At 40.4% G+C, this 23,725-nt stretch overlaps 1 protein-coding gene across 7 annotated transcripts in view; it reads right to left on the bottom strand.

Annotated features, from left to right (window-relative positions):
* itpr1b (inositol 1,4,5-trisphosphate receptor, type 1b) overlaps positions 1-23,725 on the bottom strand; it is a 66,657-nt gene that overhangs the window by 8,711 nt on the left and 34,221 nt on the right. For 4 of the 7 annotated variants that reach the window (XM_028405305.1, XM_028405306.1, XM_028405307.1 and 1 more), the window contains 17 exons: positions 21,931-22,115; positions 15,606-15,789; positions 14,877-15,139; positions 14,124-14,324; positions 13,011-13,121; positions 12,468-12,563; positions 12,264-12,398; positions 11,666-11,773; positions 10,907-11,138; positions 9,314-9,439; positions 4,741-4,916; positions 4,483-4,647; positions 4,088-4,277; positions 3,822-3,914; positions 2,879-3,027; positions 1,844-2,009; positions 823-983 (listed from right to left, as the gene is read on the bottom strand). In XM_028405305.1, coding sequence (XP_028261106.1) covers positions 823-983; positions 1,844-2,009; positions 2,879-3,027; positions 3,822-3,914; positions 4,088-4,277; positions 4,483-4,647; positions 4,741-4,916; positions 9,314-9,439; positions 10,907-11,138; positions 11,666-11,773; positions 12,264-12,398; positions 12,468-12,563; positions 13,011-13,121; positions 14,124-14,324; positions 14,877-15,139; positions 15,606-15,789; positions 21,931-22,115 — 2,741 coding nt within the window. The remainder of the gene's footprint in view (positions 1-822; positions 984-1,843; positions 2,010-2,878; positions 3,028-3,821; positions 3,915-4,087; positions 4,278-4,482; positions 4,648-4,740; positions 4,917-9,313; positions 9,440-10,906; positions 11,139-11,665; positions 11,774-12,263; positions 12,399-12,467; positions 12,564-13,010; positions 13,122-14,123; positions 14,325-14,876; positions 15,140-15,605; positions 15,790-21,930; positions 22,116-23,725) is intronic. The other 3 variants (XM_028405308.1, XM_028405310.1, XM_028405312.1) reach the window with 1 other exon arrangement.

Below are 23,725 nucleotides of genomic sequence, written 5' to 3'. Positions count from 1 at the left end.
CATCTACAAAGCTCTTCATGAGTGACGGTTAACCTCAGTAAAGACCACAGCGGCATTTCACACAGTACACTCTGCATGTGTTGTCTGATTTTTACCTGGGCTAACATTTCAAAAGGAAATAAGTTGATGTCAGCATTTGTGTTGAAGGTATTCATTGAATTCTTGCCATGTGTGATTTATTTATCTTTTTTGTGGATGCTGGGGCTATGTAGGTAAATTGTATCATATTTTGCTCTGTGGATATTCTGTTCTTTGCACATTCCACTCTTTATCACTCATATGCCAGCCAAGGCCACAGAAGGGAGTGAGGCACATGCACTCCCATGATGAAAGGGCTCCTCATTAAAAATATCAATACCCATGCAACTTTTTTAATAACACCTGCCCATGTAACCGTGATTTATTATTTGTGCTTAATACATACTGCTCACAGGGAAAGGGACGTTGGAGATTGTCAGTGGCACAGGTGGTGCACGTCTCCCCTTGCAAGTAAAAAAGAGTGTCTGAGAATCTTTGTCTTGCAGAAGTGAATAGGTCTGTGTTTTAGACCTCACAGTGGTCAAAGGAGTAAAAGTGTGAAGGGAAACTACTACAGATGTAAAACAATATGATACTGCTTTTATTCTTTTATTTTATCATTGATTTTTAATTATCGTTATTAGTTTTGTGATTAGCACTGTATAAAACAAAAACATTATAATATCAGAAAACTCTTGGATTCATTCTTGGCTTATTCTGAAAGTGGAATCTGTGATTGTATTTATGTGGTATTTATGTAGTTGGAGCAGTTCAAAAAGTGCATGTGCACGTCAATATACTTACCCTGATCATTTCAGCCACATAGCTCTCTGGGCCCGTATACTCTGTTGAGTCCTTGACCTTCACCAGGACAATGAAGAACAAGTAGTGCCACATGTTGTGCTCGACTTTGATGTGTTCTTCAAAGGTAACTGTTTTATTGTCAAACTTGTCTCTCTCCAAACCTAAAAATGAAAGGACACAGCCACACATACAGGACACAAACACACACACACACATGCACCAAGCAAGTATTACTCTCATTTCTCAGCAAGAGTGAAGAAATACACTTCGCGATGACATAATCATTCTTGTGACCTAAATGAGGATGACTGACTGAAAAAACAACAGGAAGTGGGGTCATGAGGGAATGGACAAACTAAATGCTAAAAAAAAATTTCTACACATTGTTTGTCACACCAAATCTCTATAATCCATTCTTCCACTGCATTTACAAAAGAAGAATACACCTTAAAAGCAGACAAAAGGACCACTGATTATTTAGATAAAATATAGTACGTGACCTTCTCAGTGACAGCTGAAGCCAGCGTCTGAGTGTACGTACAGTCTAACATGGTCAAGATACATATGGTAACAGGAAGAAACACTCCTCCTCCACAGCAGCACCTGCCATGACTAACCATTCATTCTGGGAAGAGGAGGCGTTCAATTGTTTACCCAGAAAAACAGCCCCCATTTTGCAAACAGCCCTGATGTGACACGCACAACAGCAGTCGCATGCTTATACAAGTGCCAGCTCCGAGCAGACCACTTGAGTTCTCTTAATTTTATAGTTATCTGCAAGCCTCTGCGTTCACACATGCTGAGTGTGTGCCTTCATTTAAGGCTGCATGCAGCACCACATATTTGGCATAGCTTCAACTTGAGTGGAACCAAAAGCTCTTCAATTTCATTTTGGTTTCTTCAATTCAAAGAAACAAGTGGAAGAAGACAGGAAAAGACGTGTCAAAGTAGAGTCTGCTGAGTAAACAGAATGTCTCTGGTAAAAGAAAATGTGATCAGGACAGCAATGAAAAATCCTCACCACAAATAAAACATGTCGTCTTCAGGATTTCTTCTTTCTTTTGCTTCTCACTTCTCAGGTCAGCGAATGTATCGATGATGACACCAAAGATGAGGTTGAGGACAATAATGATGACCATAAAGAAGAAGAGCAGGTCATAGATGACTCTGGCTGCAAACAGGGGTTCCTGTTGAAGACAAATAGGAAACTGGTGAGAGTAATCAATTAAAAAAAAATCAATTAGTGTTAAAAGAGAGAGAGGTTTCAATTTTCCACATCACACTTGCATGAGCCACATAAGAGATTGCAAATTGTCCTCATTGTACATGTTTTTGAACACCACAGGTGAGCACACACACTTTCCCCTACACTCTGCACGTATTTCATTCCTCACAGTAAAGCTTAAAATTAATTTGTCAATAATAAAAAAATCCATTTGTAAACAGAATGAGTCGAAATCTAGCACTGAAGTTAGAGTGTGTCCCTGCGACACCTGACATAACTGAGTACACACAAAAGTTTAGCTAAGAGAAGTTTATATAAGTCTGTATGAGTCTTCATTCTTTGGGTCAAGCTGCAGATCTGAAGCATGTTGCGCTAGAGTACAAGCGTGTCTTCATCTTGCATAAGCACCATTAATGCTTTTTCTAGCATACTTGGAGTTATGAAAGTCCTCTATGCAACCTCTGAACTATCAGCAGAGTACATTCATTTAGATCTCCTTCAGACACACAACCTTCTTAATGGCATCCATCCACTGGACAAAAAAATTGGCCATCACTTATGTTTTTTTGGTTATTGAGCGGAAAATGTGATGTACTTTTCGAAGCTGGAGAAAATTGAATGGTTGATTCCTTTCATCGCCTTATTAAATTATAAATGCCCCCTTTAAGATCTCAAATCAGTTTCTCTAACCACTTTAATTTAATTCTACTGAATTAAATTTTTTCATGTGTGCTTGTGGAATGCATAGAATGTTAAAGACCGCGTAAAAGTCCAGAGATTAAAGATAAAACTGAATTATTTTGGGTTGTCAATGGAATATGTTGTTTGTACCTCTTTGGATGGTTTCCGGAGGACATCCCCAACACCTCCCCCACTCCTCAGGCCGTGGCTCAATACAGTGACAATGCACATGAGCAAGGAGTCACATGTTCGTTCCTTGTCCTCAATCACTACTGCTGAAGGCTGGATGGCAAGAGAAGCTGAGGAGACATACCAAAATGTATCATGTTTAGGCTGAATGCAAAGCTTTGTCTACTTTATTAACTTAACTACTAACAAAATAAAAAATAAAGTGAACAAAAATAGAAGAATTTAGATCCATATAATGTACTTAGCGGTTATATGCATTTGAACATGATTTCATGATTTATTTTTTGTTTATTAAATCAGCTCTATTCAAGGTCTGTGAGGGCATTTCTACAATTGGGAATTTTTTAAAATATCTACACAAAACAAGTCACCAAACTACCATAATTAACCAGCAAGGTCATGATGGCTAGGGAAGACCAGACGAGGTCAGGCCCCTAATCTGAGGACTTGACATGGTTGGCTGATCAATTAAGGTGCAGCATGTGTTCATCTCTGAAGGGTGGCTTTGCCCTCCAGGGTCAGTCGGTTTGCAAGAACTCATTGTTTGCAGTGAGAGCTTCTCTGTACCGTCACATGGTGGACTCATCGACCTGCTTGTACCTGATGGCTATTAGTTGCTGACCTCTCAACCCTGGGCCCCAATATCAGGTCTTAGACTTTGTCTCCTGAGAGCACAAGGAGCCTAAACCCTTGGGGTTGAGCTAGGTTTTATCCCATGACCAACCCTGCTGCACAGATTTGTAGCTTAATGTGATAGATCTGGTTTAGGTGAGTCAGAGCACACCCCCCCTTTACATACAAGACATGAACACGGTAACAACAACAAAAAAATCTTATGCATCCAAAGAACCCGTTGACCCAATCCCACAGTCTCCACCACATGCACATGCTTTAGTCAACCTACCGTCCACCATGGACTCTGATGAACAGTTTTCTCCATTTTCTTTTTGACACACGCCACCAGAAAAGAACTCTCCCACCATACTGGCTCCATGTTCTATACAGTCATGAACATAAGACATGTGCAGCAAAACATTTATTCTTTTAACGAAAATTAAAGATTCTGTTACACTCCTACACTGTTGATTTTTCTTACATCCAGTATGCATTTTGGAGGAAAACATTCCATAAGAAAGTCTCTTGTGAGAGGAAAGCTGTATATGAACCTACCTAGTGTTTTGTTGGGTATTCTGTCGACAGCCAGTATGAAGTCGTCTTTAAAGAAGATATAGCCCACGATAGAGAAGAGGTAGACGAGGATAAGTGCCAACACAGCTGTCAGCACAATAGAGCGGCCATTGCGGGTGACACTCTTTATTACGTTCAGCAAAGTCTCTTCTCTGTAAACCAGATCAAAGAGCTGGAAAGAAGAAGGATTCAGAGATGTGTGTACAGTTTCTATGCATGAAACGTGCATCAAAAAGAAAGAACATCATGTGGGCGAATAAAAATCATCACGTTTCTCTGCAGGGGAAGCCATGCAAATGAACAATAGTGCACTGTCTGTATATTATCAGTGCAGGATTATATGTTTATGTGGATATATATTGTGTGCGCTCACATACTAGCAAGCTGTAGAAGAAGACATGGACAAAGACCCCCAAGGAGCATATAATCAGGTAGAGAAGGTGGTAGAGGAACTCCACATCCATGATCATGGCTTTGTATCCGCGTGTGAAGGTTCCACGGTTTCCAACGAAACTCATCAGGAAGATGACTTTATTACATAACTAAGAAACAATGGCAACCGCACAACACATGAATCAGCAGAATCTCATCTTGCATCAATATCACTTTTCAGAAACGCACCAATGCAGACTTACATTGAAACCTCCCAGCAGAAGCAACGTGGGCTCTAAGCCTACAGAGAAGATCAGGCGCAGGATGGTGGAGGCGATGAGTGCCCTGATGCCATGAGGCTGAGGCAACACTATGACAATAGCCAAAGACACCAGCATGGCCATCCACAGCAGAGCGGACAGATGGGGCTCCAGAGTGCCTGATAAATGAAAGCACGCACATTAGACAGAGGTTTGAGGTTTTACATGTTTTTGTTGTTGTTAGGTGCTAATTCAGGAGTGATGGATATCCCAACACCATGACTTCAATGAGAGAAAATCAGTTTTTTATACTGACAGTTACATGCCATCAACATGACCGCAAATGTTTATAGTATAGGTTTTCACTTCATAGTAGTAGTAGTAGTAATAAAGTGAGAGCATGTATCCTCTTTTCACTGAAACATTATTTCCATGGAGATTTTTTTTATTATTTTAAATAAGGAACAAGTGTTGTTTTCAGTTCTCCTTCTCTACCTTTGATGTTAGTGTGATGTCAAACCTTCTAATAACACATTCATGCTTCCACAAGTGATTTTAAACGAAAAAAAGACGGTGAGGAAGCTAAAGCTGGCGGGGTGATTGATAACCAGGTAGCCTAAGGTAGAAATAGATGAGCTGTGCAGTTGCAAAGTTTAGTTCTGAGTAATCACGTAGACATTTTTACCAAAATTCTGAAGTATTTCCAATTTGGGAAAATATAAATTGCATAAACATACCTCTTCTTCTTACTCCTCTACTTTAGTGGTCACTCATTTAAAAACGTCATCTTTTCTGTGGACCGCTTTCTGGTAGGTCTGTACACATAAAATGTGTAAATGTAGGATAATTATATTAAAACAATCACTTTGTGAAAAGTGATTTACAGGTTTGCATTTCTTGGACTTGGACAGCCTCGTCCCTGGCCTGTCTATGTTGATATTATTTATTTATTTATTTTTAATTTTTCACAAAAAAGCTATGTTTATTTAAATTTAAATTAATCACTGTAGGGCGGCAAAGCATTATCGTGACCTCACCAGGAACTAACTCAGTGCCAACCTCTGACTAGCATGCAGTGGAAAGCCTGCTTCACTTTGTTAATGTTAATCTGATTCTTTTGCGCTAACACAAAAACGTATTCATCAAGTTGCAGGAAGTCGGTCAGGTTCTCTTTTGTCTGAGGCACCAAGAATACTCAGTGTCTCCCTCCCTTCTGAGGCCTCCTTCTACTCTTCTGTCTGTGTACAGATCACATGACAGGTACTTGTTACATAACTTCCTGTTGGCTAAAAATACACTTGGCTGCTGCCAGATTCATCAGGGATGATCCTAGGTACTGCATCGTAACAGGCCGCCTGGGTGCTCTGACCTGGCAGCCAACCCAGCACACGGTAGATTGGACGTCACACACCCACGGTCTAAGGCCATTCATCTCTCTTACTTGCTTACTCTGCAGCTGTAAGAAGATAGAGAGACTGACCTTTACACTAAACTACTTACACCCCACTTTACATATCAGACTTTCTCTTATTGTAGACAGGCAGCTAAGCTTCAGCTTTACTGTCTTCTTCCACATGTGTCACATTTGTGGCCACAGCCTGTGGTGGCTACTACAGGTTTACTCAAGCCACCACTGTACTAACATACAGAGAATGTACAGTCTGGAGTCATTAAAGGTGATTATTTTAAGGACTTCCACTGTTCTGGTTACTGCTTGGAAATGTTCCTAGCCACTTCTCTTCTCTCTTCTTACAACCCACCTACAGGGAAACATCCATTGACAAAAATATAAATACTGCATGCAATAATAATAATAATGTTTATGGGGATTTTATGGTGTGACTACAATTAAGCTTGTCTCATATGCTAGTCATAGTCAATTTAGCTTTTTTTTTTTTTTTTTTTTTTTTTTTTTTTTTTTACAAGCAGTTAGCATAAATATTACCAAAACACATCAGTTTTATTAGTCTAGGACTGTACATGTGTATATGTATGTGTTCATCTGTTTACTCCTTGAGGATAACATTTGTCTTTTCATTTGATACTGTAACTAGCTTGAAGTTGAACAGACTTAACCCACTTCTGTGCACTGGAATGAACCCCTAAGCTTTCAGGAGACCTTTGACACTGAAAATCACATGGGCTCTTTAACTCTAGGCTAAAACTACTTTCTTTTTTGTGTCCTCTACGCAACTGCGAGGAAGTTCAAACAAAGGGGACCTCGCCGTTTGACCCCAGGCAGAACAATTGAAAGTTTATGTGAATCACAATGTGTGTCTTCTCTTTGCTTTGGAACAATGGAGGCCCTAACGGCTGCGGCTTTTCCCATCCCCACAAAAACTGCCCTCAAGGAGAACTGAGAAAAAAGGAAAAGAAATAAGGGACAGAAAAACAAAAAGAAAACAGAAACTACATGTAAAGACATGTTTATTTATTCCTTTGGTTTGTGAAACAGCTCCTCTCATGTAGGAACTGGTATTACCTTATCTAAGTCTGAATGATTATTCTGTATCTAAAGTAATCTGCTACACTTTCTGACCCTACAGATTTTCCCAGTTTTTTCAGTGATAAATCTATGACAAATATTTGAAATTTTAAACATTTTTTATGTTTTTTCTAGTTGATGTAAATGCACTGTTAGTGAGTTTTTGATGTTTATACACAGTAAACTGTATTTTACATTACAGAGATGCTTCAGGGCAAGGATGTTTGTTAAAAAAGATCGATGAAGTCCAAAAATATTTCAGTGTGACCACAATTTATTGTTTAACCATCATATCAGAACAAAACAGACTTTCTGTAGATGTATCAGTTTCATGTTATTGGCAGATGATATATTCAAGTATGGTACGTGATAATGAGAATCTCACAATAAAACCAATCTGTTGTGTTGACCTTTGTCATAGCAACGGGCGAAATTTGAAAACACTAATAAGGTTCAGCTTTGTAACTGCTTACAGCAGCTGGCAGCCAAATCTCGGAAAGCTGTGATTAAATGGGAAGTTAAATAAAATACCTGCCATTTCATTTTTTGTTGCGTTTCTCACTTATCAGGTGTAGGTGTCACTTTCAATGGTATCTTAACCTCCACAGTCAGTGCTGTAGATTGGTATTGTATTTCCTGCCAGTGATTCTGGCCTTGTGGGGTAACCTCAGTAAGTCTTTACAGTCGTCACACGCATTGAATCAAACACCTTATTACCAGAAGTGATACATTTGGAGAGGAAGACTACTCAAACAACTACCAGTGTGAAAATGAGACTAGAAATCTGATAACATGCTGAGTCATGTTAGTGCCAAGCTCAGAAAAGATAACATATCAATAAGCAGGTCAGGGCTTCATTAAGAGCAAATCCGTGTTGGTCTTTTGTGATGGAGCTGAAGCTCAAGATTCAAATCTTTAGCTAGGATTACATTCTCATTACACTTCCACTTGTGGTGACACTCACTTTGGTTGAGGGAGGTGTGAGGCTACACCCAAACCACAGGCACGGGAGCACAGTGTTCTGTCAGAGTCCTGTGGAGGATTTAAACTAATAATGCTTCTTACTGTATGTGATCTGACGGCATGCCAAGTGCTGTAAATCAACTGCAAAAAAGCTGCACTGTGGTATGTGACTATGAGAGTCACATGAGGAAGGCATCAATCATTTGCTTTAAGATCTCAAATTGAAAAGCCTTGTTGTTTATTACTGCTTTTAAAGCACAGTTAAAAACTGCTGTTTGAGCAACAAATTGTCACGAGTGCTCAGACTATTCACTATTACACAATTGTGCATTAACGCCAGTATTCTAAATTGTTATAAATTGATAAAGAGGAGTCTGAGACACTTTTTGTTTTCTACATAACCAACTTGACAAAAAGGAAAGAGATCGTAGCACTCTGTTTATGTTCACACCTGTGATTACAGTTGAATGTGGGTGTGGTTGCCTACATGAAACAATAGCCCTTCCTTTCAATATCAGAGAAAAAGCTTTTCATCTCTTTATGCCCTGGGGTGATTCAGGACAACTTCCTGTTATACACACTGAGCTTTTTAGCTGACAGCAGAAAGCTGCACCTGAAGGGTGTGCATGTGATAAGGTGTCACAATAAATAGAAAGCCATAACCCAGTTTCTTCTTGCTCATCTTCGGTTTACAGGTTTCTGTCAATGTGAAATCCGTACCATAGGCCTCCTGCGCAATCCCTGAATCATAGTCACACTCACTGTGTTAACCACAGTGCATACAGATCACAATCAGGGCTCTATCAAGCAGGCTGCTGTCCTCCAAGTGTTTGTGCCAATGCCAATAGGTGCATATTCAACACACAGTTACCATGACCCAAATTTGACCTTTGCAATGGTATTTAGAGCTAAATGTGTCCCCCAGTGCACCTTGGCCAGCTGCACCACACAATTGCATTTATTGTTGGTAACTCTGCAACTACACCTGATTAGTAAACCTTGACTACATGTTGGATCTGCATGCATGCAACTCCATGCAATTGTTTTAAAGATGAAGCATAACCACAGAAAAGTAATGTAAAATCCCTTTTTGTTGAAGGGTAACATGAACACACTAAATATACTGACCTCCACGGACACCACCTTCCAGTGGGTAAAAGAAGGCCACAAGCAGGTTCATAAGCACAGCCAGGTTGAAGGAGATGCTACTCCAGAATGACATGTTCCTGGAGCACCAGTATAGGATGGGCTGGGCTGGAGGACAGAAAAATGAAGCATATGAACATAGGTCACTTTAGTGCAGAGACAGCATTGCAGCATCGAAACCTCTCTGCCTTACACAAACATAGTTTACTTATTTGAGCACTAGTTGAAGAAGTAAAACATGCACAATGAGTGATCTATGTTTTGCATCAAAGATCAGTTAAATGCATAGAATTTATGCCATATGATTTATTTGCAGTGAATATTTGCCAAGCTAAGAACACAACAGGGATGATTTACTTGGCAGCACAGATGGTCAACTCTGCTAACCCATTAAACGGATAGAGATTTACATTCAGTGACAGAGATTTGTCAAAAGAGGAAGAATTCTGCTAAAACTGAGCATGTTTATTCATGCCTAGTTTGTAAAACATTAATTTGCAAATACAAGTTAAAACGGGCACACCCACACAACCTATGTAGACCTTGGTCAGGAGTCTACTACTGTGATGACTGCAGGTAGGGACTTTTTGGCAACTGAATTCACAGTACCCATGAAAACAATTAGCACCAGCAGAACAATATGATCTTCAGCTATGCTGATTCATTAATATAGGAGAGATGTGATTATCTTCACACATTTAAAATTATACAAACTATACTGCTCCAAGTCTGACCATAAGACAAACCACAACATGCTTCTCAAATCAAAAGCTGACAGACAATGAGGAAATGTGCATTGCTTTAATTTCTCTGCAGAATTTAAAGAATGTCTCACTGGGCATGACATTAAACTGGCTGGTAGATGAAGAGGGCCAACCCAGGAATCCCATTAGCAAAGGACAGACTGGAGAATCCTGCTCCAACTCAGTTGGCTATGTTGAGTTAAACCTGAACAGCGGGCTGATAAATGAAATCAATGCATAAGCGGTAAAAACTGTCGTTCCTTGAATGGCCACTTAAGGACTTGCTCAGAAACAATTTAATTATCCCAAGACCCTCATAATAAAACCTATAGCTAACTTCCCTGTTGTTAACAACTGTCTATGGGCATTATTAAAGGCCTAACAACTTTAACACTTGGGTCAACTTATTGAGGTTTACATGCTCTTTTCATTTTCATCCCTCCAGGTTTCAGAGTTAAGGGAACAGATTAAAGCACGGTGTCTGGGCACCGAAATGAAGTGATCTCATAGTTTTCAAGAAAAGGCTTTTAGACAAACATCCTGTCTGTTTGTACTGAGGGTACTAAAGGTTGTTTAATTTAAATCTGAAGTTGCCAGCTAGATTTTTAATTTTGAGATTCAAGATCCATTAGTTCGCTGTTACTCTTGTTTTTGTGGGTTTCAAATTCTGTAGACTCTGTGAAATGTAACTCCAGCATACACTTGGTGCCCACATGTAAAATCATTTATGATATCTGCATGTGAGAAAGGGGGTTGGGACCTGGAGGGATGCAAGTGTCTCAAGACTGTAAACAAGGCACTAGAAGATAAAGAGTTGAGGAGAAAAACGCACAGGGTACTGTGTTTGTGCTACCAGTAGCCTCTTGAGTACCTCGCAGCTTCTTCTGCCAAATCATCTCATTGAAGAGGTCCTCAGAGCGCAGGAAGAAGTCATTGATCTTGCTACCTTGCTCATCCCGCTCTGTAGTGTAGTAGACACGCAGCTTGGACTCTTGGGTAAGAAACTCGCAGATGTTAGGCACAGGAAAGACGATCTGCTCCATAGTGCGATCCAGCCGAACAATCTGGACACAATCACAGCAGCCAAGTCATACACTCTCTGATGCAACCACAGATAATAAGCTCTGATCCTTTATGGAGGCACTTTTTTAAGGCAAAACCAGTAACTGTACACATACATGATTTTAGTGGAGAAAATAGTGATTGCACATTTTTATGAAGAAAAGGTTTTCAATTAGACTTTGCAGATTATGAGCTTGTTTTCTTTGTATAGGCAGCTAATAAACTGAACCAACAACTTCAACAATCAGCATTCCATCGGCTCATTGAATACAAACAGTCAATCATGCAAACATGCCAAAGGTGCTTGTCATTCTGTCACGGGACACAATGAACCTTAAAAGCAGGCCAAGAAAAACAACATCACATAACTCAAGACAATAGTTACACCACAACATGTTGCAATGCTCTCAAAATAAAAAGACATTTTGCAACTGATGTCAGAGACATCATTTGTGGGAAAATGTTGAAGTAAAACAGTAGACTAAAAAAAACTACAAACAGGACAGCAGACAACAAGTCAACAACTGACCTCAATCTGAGCCGTGTGTTTGGCATAGAATTCCAGGGCCTCATCACCCTCTCCATATGTCCCTCCTGGCTTCAACATGGCCTGCAGTTCCTTGTTGTGACGGGCTAACTGAAACAGATCAATTACAGCGAATTATCACAAAGACTACTTTTATATTGCCTGAAAGTTTTGACTCCAATGTGTAAATGATCTAATTCAATATGTGCTGCACTACTGTAACATTGCATTTGTTTTTAGTAACTGGGTACAGTAGTACTATATGTCTTTTGTTGAATGCATGACATTCCGTACTGCTTTCTAAAAGGCTGCAGGGTGGGGACCAAGAGCGATTGTTACATAACTAACAGAACACGTAAACAAACATTATTGTTAAATTAACTGGTGGTACACACAGTCACTGTATTGAGTGTTGCACAGCCTGGGGAGATGAGTGTAGAATTACATTCAGCCACAGGAAATTACACAGACCTGACCATAAAGTCACTGAAAATCCTTTGGCCATGTGCATGTCTATTACGTGGCTATGCATGTGCTACAGCGTTTGCTTATGGGTATGTAGCTCTCATCATACAGATTGTATACAACATTGTTGGCTCACTTGATGTGCCAAAATGTAGATGTTATGTCCAACATTGCGTGGAGATGCAGAGTGTTCCTCCTCGCCATCCTCGCCCTCAGCAGGCTCCTCCACCTCTATCTCACCCTGCATGTAAGCCTTTTTGATCACCTCCACCTGCAGGAATACCGACTGTCATAATAACATCTTTTTAATACAGTGTAATGATCGTACTCTCATACACACCAGCTCCTTAGGCCTCATGTTATACAGAATCCTCTCAGCATTCTCGCTGTCATGACGACTCTCCATAATGGCAAGAAGAAGCTTGGAGGCATTATTCTGTGAAGATGAGAGTGCAGAATAATAATAGATCAAACATAACCAGACGTATTTTGGGTACTTGGTGATCAGTATTCCAGACCATACAGAGGCAGTAAATCAGAAATGACTGAAGAGGAAATATAAATATTCTGACTGGCTTAAGTCTTTGTGAGGGAGCATTTGTGGAGGAAGTGTTGTGTTAGCATATTTCGGCCTGCTTACTGTCAGTCAAGAATGATTCCAGAATTTCAGCTATGACTTGGTAATCCCTAGTGAATGGGGGGTTTCAACTTATTATATCACTACCAACATGCTTGTGGCTGTGGAAATACTGTCTGTTGTGTAACTCAACTGGTATCTTTCCCTGTATAAATTCCAAAGCTGCTGAAACTCAGTTTTAACAAACTAAATGTTTTTTCAATCCTGACATGAAGCAAATCAACCAGCAAACTGGTCAACACTTGCTTTAAGCTCCAACACCAGATCCATCCTCTTCTTGCCAAGAGGGTTGATGTCATTGAGGATGAGAGCGATGATGATGTCAATCCCATTGCATTCATGAGTGGCGATGCAATTCTGAAAGAAAATACCAGTATTATCATAAGAGGACTTAAACAAGGCAGACTCCAAATTGTGTCAGTCAACATAAAAAAAAATTCAGTTTCTCTCACATCATCTTAAAGCACCACAAAAGCTATGATTAGATAGTAGTGTATTCCAGACCTGCAACTGTGATTTGTAATAACAAAGATAAATCTAAGAATGTTATATCAAGCAATCGCTACATGAGAGTACAGAACATCCTTCAACTTCTTCAACTTACATGCACAGTATAACAAAGTCTAACCGGTCTGATTTTAGAAGATTATTTTTGAAGAAATCTGTACTAAATTTCAGTGGATATCACTAAAAGAAAACACTCTAGATTTATAAATAACAATTAATTAATTAATTAAATGTACCTTTGTGGCACAGCCCAATGAGGCTGATTGCATTAAATCCTACACCCATAGTCACTAAGATGTACTACATATAAAATTGAACAATGTCAGATGGAATAGAGTGCATCGACACATTTGAACCAAGACAGCATTTAAAAAACAAGCAAAAAAGAATTCCACCACTGGTTGCTCTCAGTAATAACAAAGAGCTGTGTTTAGTCTGGGAAAACAACCCCCCTTCTAGCTCTGTTTGAAGGAATTGAAATCAGTGTCTGCATTTAGCCAGTGGATTGTTTAGTTATGCCAGTTTCACATTCGCCATAAAATGACTCTGCAGCAGCAGGAATAGAGGATGCTACCATCATGTGAGAAGACCAAGCCATGCTAATCTATGCCAAAGAACAAACACAGGCTCACTGCCTGGAATACACTGGTGCTGATGGCAGATGAGGCACTGCATGGCTTCAGCACAGCAGTGCTAAGCATGTAACGCTGAGAAACAACACATTCCAGGCTAAAGTTACACAGAATTCAAGTGGATATTTAATTGAATATTTAATACTCCCATAAAACGTGAAAAGGTAGAGCACATTCCCCATTGTGGGACAAATAAAGTTTTTTTAATCTTAATAATCACCTGGTTCTCATGGCAAGGACCTTGGCAGTACTCAGTAAGGCTCTCCACAGTCTGGTTGATGAGTCCTACATTCTTCTCATTGATGTAGAGACCGAGTAGCCCCAGTCCTCCTGTGGTACTACCGCAGATACAGTCTAGGAACTGAAGAGTCTCACATACCAGATTATAATTGTTCTTGTTGTTCTGGTTGCGTAGAAAGTTCTGAAAAAAGTTGGAAACAATGCAGAGTTCATGCAAGTTAAGGGTCTAAAGAGACAGAAGCAGAAACATCATCTGGTATTCCAAAATACCAAAACAACTTGAAGTGGTCCATTCTATCTTTTGGTGCTTTTAAGTATGTGAGTCTATAAGACAGCAAAACAATAACTGCAGAAATGTCTTTGAAAGAACTTTTTCAATGAATTGATCATCTCTGTAGTATGGTTGGATGTTGATCCATCCTTTGCACCCACGCAGGTTCACAAAAGGTGAGAGAGAAATTCAGCAAAGTAGGGTATCATTTAATTAAGGTATGCCTCATAAACAGAATCAGTGCAAGAAGGAAGTCTTCTGTCTGAGCTGCTAGAGTGAAACCAGACCACGACAAACAAGATATGGAAACAGCTGCATCAGGAAGTTCTGCAACTGGTGTCTATTTTCAACATGGTTTCATTTCTGTATAACTGAGAATGGTGATTGAAATGTCACCATGTCATGGGCTGATGGTGGGGCAGGTCAACTCAGACAAAAGATTTTCAGTCACAACAAACTGACCTGCAGATCTCTGTTGTGGTTCTCGCAGAGCAGCTGCATGAGCCTCAAAATAGGCTGCATGATTGTGATAATGACACTCATTTCGCCTTCGTCCTGGCTCTTATCAGCAGTCGGGACAGGAGTGCCGTCAGCTGTTGCTTGGTGCTCTTCGGCTTCAGCCTCACGGCGGTAGGTTGTGTAAGCCTTCTTGGTGACGACTGAGGCCTCCACAAGCTGCTCCTTCACCTCCTCTGTCACCATTGCCACCACTGGAACGTCTTTCACTAACCACAGGTACAGGAGAGTGAGTCAAACTCAGACCATAAGCGATAAGATGAGCACAAAAATGTTCTTTATTTTTTTACATGTAAAGGGACAACATGTCATGTCATTTCACTCAAGAAACAGGAAAACATGAGTAAAAAGATTAGTAAATTACATAAATCAATGCCTAGTTAATATCTTCTGGTTTATCTTAGATTCACTTGTTAAAAGTCCTGCCTCTTCCAGTGGACTGAATGGAACCTTATTCTACATAAATCTATGTCAAGAAGGAAAGTTCTTAGACTTGCTTTGCAAGGTTTGAACTCAAACAGTTTTACAATGAATTAAGACCAGGTGACATGCCTGTTTTTCAGAATAAGGTCCTATGGGGGTCTACAACAAGTGGCAGGACTTTACCTCACTATATGTTTATTAACAATATTTCTCTAGCCAGTAATGTCATAGCCCTCACTCCTGACCCCTGACCTTTTTTGCGTGCTGGCGTGTCTTTGTCTGGTGGTTCTTCATCCTTCTTTTTGCTACCTAGGTCACTAGTATTGACCGTGACAGTAGCTTTGATTTCCTGCTGGGCCAGCTTCATGCGGTCATAAAAAACCTTGAAGAATTTCTCTGACTTGTTGTCCCCTGTTAAACGATGATAGAATGACCGCTGGAGAAAATGTAAAGAGAGTGGCGGTTAAACAATGACAGAAATGGAGAGAGAGAGAAGCATGTTCTGCCTTCTTGATTTACTGTTTCCTATAACTGGTTAGCCCTGTGCCAGAAAGGCTTTTAAGGGTTGACAACAGAAAGATTTAAGGCAGCTAAATTCAAAAGCATGCACACAAGATTCAGCTAAAAATCCTGCCCCACAACCTGCTGAGCCCACACATGGGGGATTGTGCCTACAGTCAAAGAGTACATTGCTTTTATGAACTTTTCAACTCTGCAACTAAGGAGTTACAGTATGAGTTACAGATTTGTGAAGTCAGGGCGAGGAAGGCCATGCTCTGCCTAAAACCGAACCACACAAAGGGCAAGCTTGTTTAAAAGCTTGGTGTGCACAGAGCTGTTGTTTTTCTGCAACAGGCTCATATGTTCTGTCCCATTTTCCTCCCAACAATCCCTCCTTACATAAGACCTGTAATCAGCTGAGTGGTTACAGTGAGGGCACACAGTGCCTCAGCTCTAACACTGTTACATCAGCCCACAGAGGGTGAGACATGGAGGGAGAGAGAGAGAGGGAGCAGGAAAGGGAGAGAGGAAAACCCTGCCCTACTTTTCATTGCCAGAACAGCACGAAGTGAACGTGTGGTGTGAGAGGAAGGAGGAAGGGTCTGAAAGTGGGAGGGGAGTTGGGGTGTGTGTGTGTGATGCAAGCAGGAGTTATCACATACAGATATTCTGGGGCAGTTTTGAAAGGCTGTTACATAAGACTTTCCAGGTTTAGCGTAGCTCTGTTTTTGACAGAGGGGAAACATGCAAAAAGTCATACAACATATAAGTTGCACCAAAGCACCATATTTGCACAGAGAATCTTTGAGAATCTCTGCACGATCACCTGACTCATCTCCAGACGAAAGAAGAGCACTTAATGTATTAAGTTGTTTTCCCTCCTCTCCTTTATGCAACGGTTTCTTCTTGCTTGTTTTTCAAGCTGTTAACGTCATGTTGTTGACAAGATAGGGTCATCCACTGATAGTGATCTGATTAACAGTCAAAGTTATGCAAGCAGGCATATTTCTCCACACAGACACAACAGCTCCAGGACAGCAACTTTACAAGATTAACATATTAAACAGGTCTCATGACTGTGGCCATAAAAACTCAATTTCTTCAGTAATGTGAAGGGAATCATTTTGTCAACACTTGTCTCACATATGCCAAGAGCCAAAGGAATAGCATGCAGCAAAGCTTGCCCTCACTGCATAGAGTCAAGGATGGGGTGTTAAAACGACATATTTTGCCTTCAAAAATGACTAACTAAACATCTTTCTTGATGCTGTACTGACAGTAAGAACCACACCTCTCCAAGAAAGCCTTTGCCTGATAAAGTACATTACAATAATCTGCAAAAGGTTTTTAACACATACACATACATTGCACACGACCAACTATGAGTCTTCAGCTAACATGAGAAAAGGTTGCTTGGTGTTCTCATTAAGGACGTCATGGCAGAGGCAAACAATGTCCGACCTTCTATTAAGTTGTGGGAGCCGTGTATGAGAACAGCTGGTCGTCTTGCTGCTGGACTGGGAAGCAATCTTAGCTGTGCTTGCCTGACATTTTGCCCAGATTTCAGGGTTTGATCATAAGCCAAATCAGTCATTTAAAAAAAAAGGTTTAGACACTGGTTGGACAACTTACCACAGTGGTGTGAAAAAAATACTGTGAGGGTGCCTGCTTTCACATTGCGTGGTCAACATTGCTTTGAATTACAGTTTTGGAAATAATTTATCCTCTGAGGTGTTGAAATTTATTGCTAAATAAGTGAGGGTAAACAACTAAAACATCTGCTCAAGATCACAGATACTATGTTAGGGCTTGTACAAAATAACGTAAATTATATCATCTCTTTGGTTGACATAAAAAAAACATACTAAAGACATCCCTCTTTACCCTAAGAACATGAGAATTGTTTTTAGGTGATTTTTATTCAACAACTAACTCCAATTTCCTTCTGCATGTGTGAAGGCCTGGACTGAATAATTTACACTTTCCTAGGTGATACACATAGATGGTTAGCTGGAACATTCCTTCAGCCTTCTGTACACAGAGGCTATGACATTTGATTATCTTTAGGAAATATTAATCACTGCAGTAAATTATTGTAAAAAGTTGACTGTGTTTGGAGAATCTAAAATTACAAGTCCAGCCACTTCGGTCATAACCTGACGTGTCGGATGTCTTGTTAGGCAGACCCATCTGGAAGGTCACACTAGGAAATGGTTCGGAAAGGACAGGCACTCTTAAAAGAATACTTGCCAGGGGATTGGATTAACCACCCATCAATCTACTTCGAGCTGACCAATCAGTTTAATCTATTTCACACAAAGAAGTGAAAGTGTGCAGCAGTTGTGGGTAATTCATTTTTGTGAAAATTTGCGTGTAAAAGGTCAACAGTTGTGTGATGTCATTGAAATAATTCAGTTGGTTTCCAAGATAAAATATTTTATGGTGTGATAGTGCCACATTATTGATTGCTACCAGACAACTGCCACACATAATATGATAAGAGAGAATTCAAAGGTATGCTATCTTCAAGAATAAGAGTCCATATTACAACCTTGATCTGACTCCCTTTAAACTATATGAAAAGGCCCTGCTTTCTATCATCAAAATCATCAAGCAGCTTAAATCTCTTTATGTCTTACTTTAGAGTCATTAAGCTGGGAGCTGTGTTGATCCTTTTGCTGCCAGTCATGTTCAGCATGGCAGGTTTAGGTTGATTCAGAGTTTTCCCTCCTATTCTGCAAAATCAATATGGTGGTACAGTAGGGCCTTTTTGAATATTTCGTACTTCTACTTTTCCTCCATTTCCCATCAGCTGCCACCCTGGCTCCTGGCATCAATACGGACCAGTTATGTAAGGCCTGTTTATACCACCAGCTCTCTTTCTTTTTATCAGTCTCCCGCCTTCGCAGCCTGACACCTTGGTGATTAACAAAACCATCCCTGTGCTCATTGGAGGGTTTTGATTGCGTACAGAGCCACCACCCAGCTGGTATCCACAGAGATCCGCTTTTTTTTTTAAACTATGACACGACTGCCAGATAGAAGGTATAAATCAAAGACGTGACAAAGACACGTGAGAGTGTTTTCTCAGAAACTGGTACAGGCACCCAGCCTAAAAATGTTTCCAGTGACTTCACCAACCAACGTGAATGCACTGATCTTGACTAAAAAGCTGCACAAGGTGGGACTGAAATAATTCCATGAAATATAAAGTGGAATCTGTGGTTAAATTAGAGTAGGTATGCTTATGGCAGCGATGCCTGGAAACTCACTTTGCAGAATCTTTTTAAAGCTTTCCAAGAGGTAGCTGTAAAGTGAACTCGAACTGAGCAGAGGTGGGCGGGTGGGTTGGGTGGGGGGTAAATCATACTTGGATGGGGCTAAGGGTAGCGGCGTGCCGCAACAAGCCTATTGAGTAAGAGTGGAGGCACCTGTTCACTCCTGTGACAGTTAGGGAGCCGAGGTCATGAAGACAGCGTTGAGAAGATGGATGGTGAGCTGGGAGGAGATTTTACACTTCTTCTCTTACATAACACACACAAACACTCTCTCTCTCTAAGGGCTGTTTTTGGAATAAGCCCTAGCCTCTAAGTATATCCTGCAGTGTGTGCATGTGCTGATGGGGTGTACAGACGAGCATGCAGGAGGCTGGTTTCGTGCTATCATACAGTGTGTGTATGGTTGCTACGTGTCACAGTACTTGATGCTTATCACTGAGCACCAGGTGGGTGTGAGTATACATGTCCACGACATGTTATCTTGTCCATGGCAAGCATGCAGGCTTCTGTTATTATGGGTAAGTTATGTAGTTGAGTGGCTAATGTTGGACATATGTATAATATATAACGGTATATATATTTTATATAATATAATATAATATAATATATATATATATATAAAACAAATATATAATATAAAAAAACAATATTTGCTTACTTTGTTTAGCTATGAAGGAATTAATTTCAAGTGCATACATGAATGGGATCAATGACATCACATTACTGTACAAAATATGCAAATTCAGCAGGGATAGACAGGTTCTGACTTAAATACTGGCAGAGACCCAGTTTATGACGTGCTTTTGGCATTGACTCACAAAAATGTAAAATGTTAAATGTACTCAGGTATTACTGACTGACAGCGTCAGATATACTAAAGAAAGGTCCTGTCTGTGGCTGTAAAGGACATCCACTGACAGCTCCAATTTGCGAAAAATTTTATATACTTATATACTTTACCTTTCACAGTGTACTATATTTTGTACTGACTGAATTATTTTGTCCAACAGATAAGGTTGTTTGGGGAAGGAAGCAGTGGTTCAGGGAAGCTTGGAAAGGTCTGCTAAAGTCTGTGCCCTGACCCATTTCTTTTTGTATTGACTAAGACACATTTCCTGTCCCTCAGGGGTACCACATCAAGTCCAGCCAGCCCAGAGAGCTCTGGGCCTTTGGATGAATTCCCTCTGAAGCCAACTAAGAGTTTCAAGCTCTTATATGCATCTCTTTCCCAGAAATTTTGTTGGCTAGGCTACAACCCCAGATTACCTCGAAAACAAACAAGCAGACTGCTTGGAGAAATCTGTGGGCATGTTTTTGTGATGTTTTTCATTTAGACAACAAGAACCCTTCTGTCCATAAAGGGGGCAGGCTACCAAATGTTGTGTAAGACAGGAAAATGTGATGCGTCTGCTGATATGTTGTAAATTCACTTTGGATCATATATGACTCTTCAACAAAGCGTACTTGTCCCTGTGTCATGCCACAGGAGAAGAAAAAAAGCTAACTTTAATTCAAAAACAAGAAGCTCCTTTGTAATACTGCTCACTCATGCTTATCAAGCTTACTTAGAGGTTCATTTTAGAAGGAAAACGTAGGTAGGTGTCACAAGTAAAATGCACAGAATTACATTTACGCAAATAACTTTGATAAGATTGCTTTAGATAGTCCAATGATTGGTGTAACTTGCAACCTAAGCACTTGCTGAGTGTTCAGTGTGTAAACATACATATTTTAACCTGCTCCTTTTACAATGTGCTGGTCTTCAGAGAGCACAGAAAGACGCTCAACCAGTACAACGCTGGAGAAGGACTAATGTCTTATGACTGGATCTCAAAGCACTGAAATGAAATGTCAGCAAGTTAACAAGTTAGATCAGTGTATCTGTCCTTAGGTAAGGATTAAGCGAGTTGTCTTGCTTAGCAAGACAAAATGTCTAAAATCTGCTAGATCTCTCCTGCAGAGGGGTTGTGCCTTTTATTGCACTCTTTTTACCAGCAAATGACCCAGTTAAGAGACCGGTAGGAATGTTGGGAGGCCTGTGGCTTGGGGCAAGCTGCGGCTTATGTAAGACGAGTCATGTGAGGGCCTTTGTGTACACTTTGGGAAGTCAGGCCTTGTCAGGTAACGATACTATGCAAATAGGAGCCTATTATGCAACGGACTTGTTTATGCAAGAAGTAACACAAGTATACACATGCATAAACCACAAAACCAGACTCCTCTGACAGACACTTTAAGAGCAGCATGCGGTCTAACAATAACATGCATACATATAATATGCAAGCAAACAAACACCCTGCAATGCTGAAGTAATGCAGTAGCAAACACTGCCTCTCTTTCCCCTTTCAACCTGCTTTCTTTGAAGTTAAGAGTTGAGTTAAGAGTTGCCTTAGCAACCTGTCTAGCTCACAGCTTGGACTTCTCCCAGCAGACTACTGTTCCTTTTTTTCTGGTTCATGGCCTGAGCTCAATTTTCCTTTTTTGACACACTAAATGTCAGTGAGTTCAAACATGCCATGATAGTTAATGCACCGGGCTGTGATGTCTGCCCTTCAAAATAAGTCCAGGTTCATACACAGACAACAGAAGTGATCCCTTTTCCTCCTAGTCATTATCCTCATTTGAACCCATGAGATAACATCACTCTGTTGAAATTCTGCTCATGACTCCCTGAGGGGAATTACTCCCATTTAATTGCAGGCTTTAAGCCTAAGTGTGAACCTCATTCAATCTTCACATGTACCTTCCGCTGGAGTGTTTGTGCTGTGTACTTTTGAACTCAGCAATCCCCTGCTTACCTGGATGACAGTGTTTCCACCCTCTAGCAATGCGATGGCCAACAATATGCTCTCCTGGAAGATACGATCACTTGTGGCATTCATGATGAGGTCAATGACCAGGTCTGAAGCTCCCTCTTTGTCTAGATGGCACTGGACCTCTGCCAAACTCAACTCCCCTCGACCTCCAACCCCAGAGCTGACAACTAAGGAGACATAACAAAACTGATTACCCTTAAAGTAATTTCTGATGCAAAAAGAATTAACTTTTTGTGGGAGATGGGTCAAAATATTTTTTTGACAATTTCCAACACATTTTATGCAGCTTGACTATGAAGATTCTCTGTTATCGTGATGTCTGCCAAACCACAGCCTATTTCCAATATAAATTACTGCATACACAGGCTCATAACAATCAACAGAACAACTGTATTATTTATTGACGAAAGGGACCTGTGAGCTTAAACACTGCACCTCTGTCTACATTAACCCCAGTAATACACTGAGACAGAAGCTTACACACACAGTTTGAACACCCACACATAAAGAGGAGAAGATGAGAATACTGTATTTAAGATAATAGGGTCTCTATTTGGTCAGAGACAACAATGGTTTATAGAAGGGTAACATCAGCCATCTACATATGTAAAACACCAGTAACAGAGACAATGCAGATTTGAGATCCCTCCCCAGACAGCTTAACACCCATTCACACTCAACTCATATGAACCTAAAAACTCACATGATGGCTGGGTGGGTCAATGACACATGTGACCTCAGTGAGTTTTAGAAACCCCCACCAGAGGCTATAAGCCTGGGACTCCTGTCTCTTAGTTTCATCTAATGAAGCCTTGGGTGGACTTGGGTGAACTAGCTTATGTAGCTTGATGGTTGTCTTTCCCTGGAACCTACGTTAAACATAATCAATGAGTATATAAATTTAGACAAATACTAAGAAAAGTTGGTTGTTGAACATGCTGGTAGTTACTTGAATCACTGATAACACAGGTTTTACATATTCGGATTACCAACGACAAATGAAAACTATTTAAATGCGGTCCAAATTTTTAGGTTTACATAGGATTCCACTGGGAAAGAAGAATGGGATAAATGCAGTCAGTCACATGCATCTTCTATCTACCTCACAATAAAGACATAACATGAGCCTATAATCTGTGGAGATGCTCTAACTCCTACTACTGTTGCGGCTACTGGCTCCCACAGCCTGACAGAAAAGAACTGGTGAGATAACGGCACCCATCAGAGCCATCTCTGGCTGGGTGAGCCACTGAATCAACAACACATCCCATTCTAGACAGAGCTTGGCTCTCCGGTCGCCTGGCAACAACACGGCCTACGTTACACGGAGGAGAGAGCCAGTGGTCCAAGGGCTTAATGGAGTACAAGGACATGGCTGTGAATAACATCTCTTTTTTTCTTTGCTAAAGCATTACAGAGGAAATATGAGTCATCTCTGTGATGTGCGACAGGAATGAATTTATGTCAGTTACAAACAATCCATTAAATTTGCGAATGTCAGTCTCAATTGAGCAACAATTGAGAGATGAGGCAATGGAAAGGCCACTTTAGTTTGCATTTTTAACTGTTGCCTGTAAACCTGTGTACCTAATGCAGACATGGTACTGCACAAGGCTCGACCAATGTTGTGTTTACAGCTACCTATTGAAATTTATAAGGATGTCAGTCAGCAAATACTTTGGGTAAATATTTAAACAATGATTTGATAGATTCTCTTTTCTATATGCATGGAAATGAGCAGATGTAATTTCTGTAGTACAACTCAAGCAAAACCAAT

This window comes from Parambassis ranga, chromosome 5 (genome assembly GCF_900634625.1).
Source record: "Parambassis ranga chromosome 5, fParRan2.1, whole genome shotgun sequence".
NCBI classification, from domain to species: domain Eukaryota; kingdom Metazoa; phylum Chordata; class Actinopteri; family Ambassidae; genus Parambassis; species Parambassis ranga.
The sequence above is the reverse complement of the archived record's forward strand: the minus strand, read 5'-3'. Positions and strand labels throughout refer to the sequence as shown.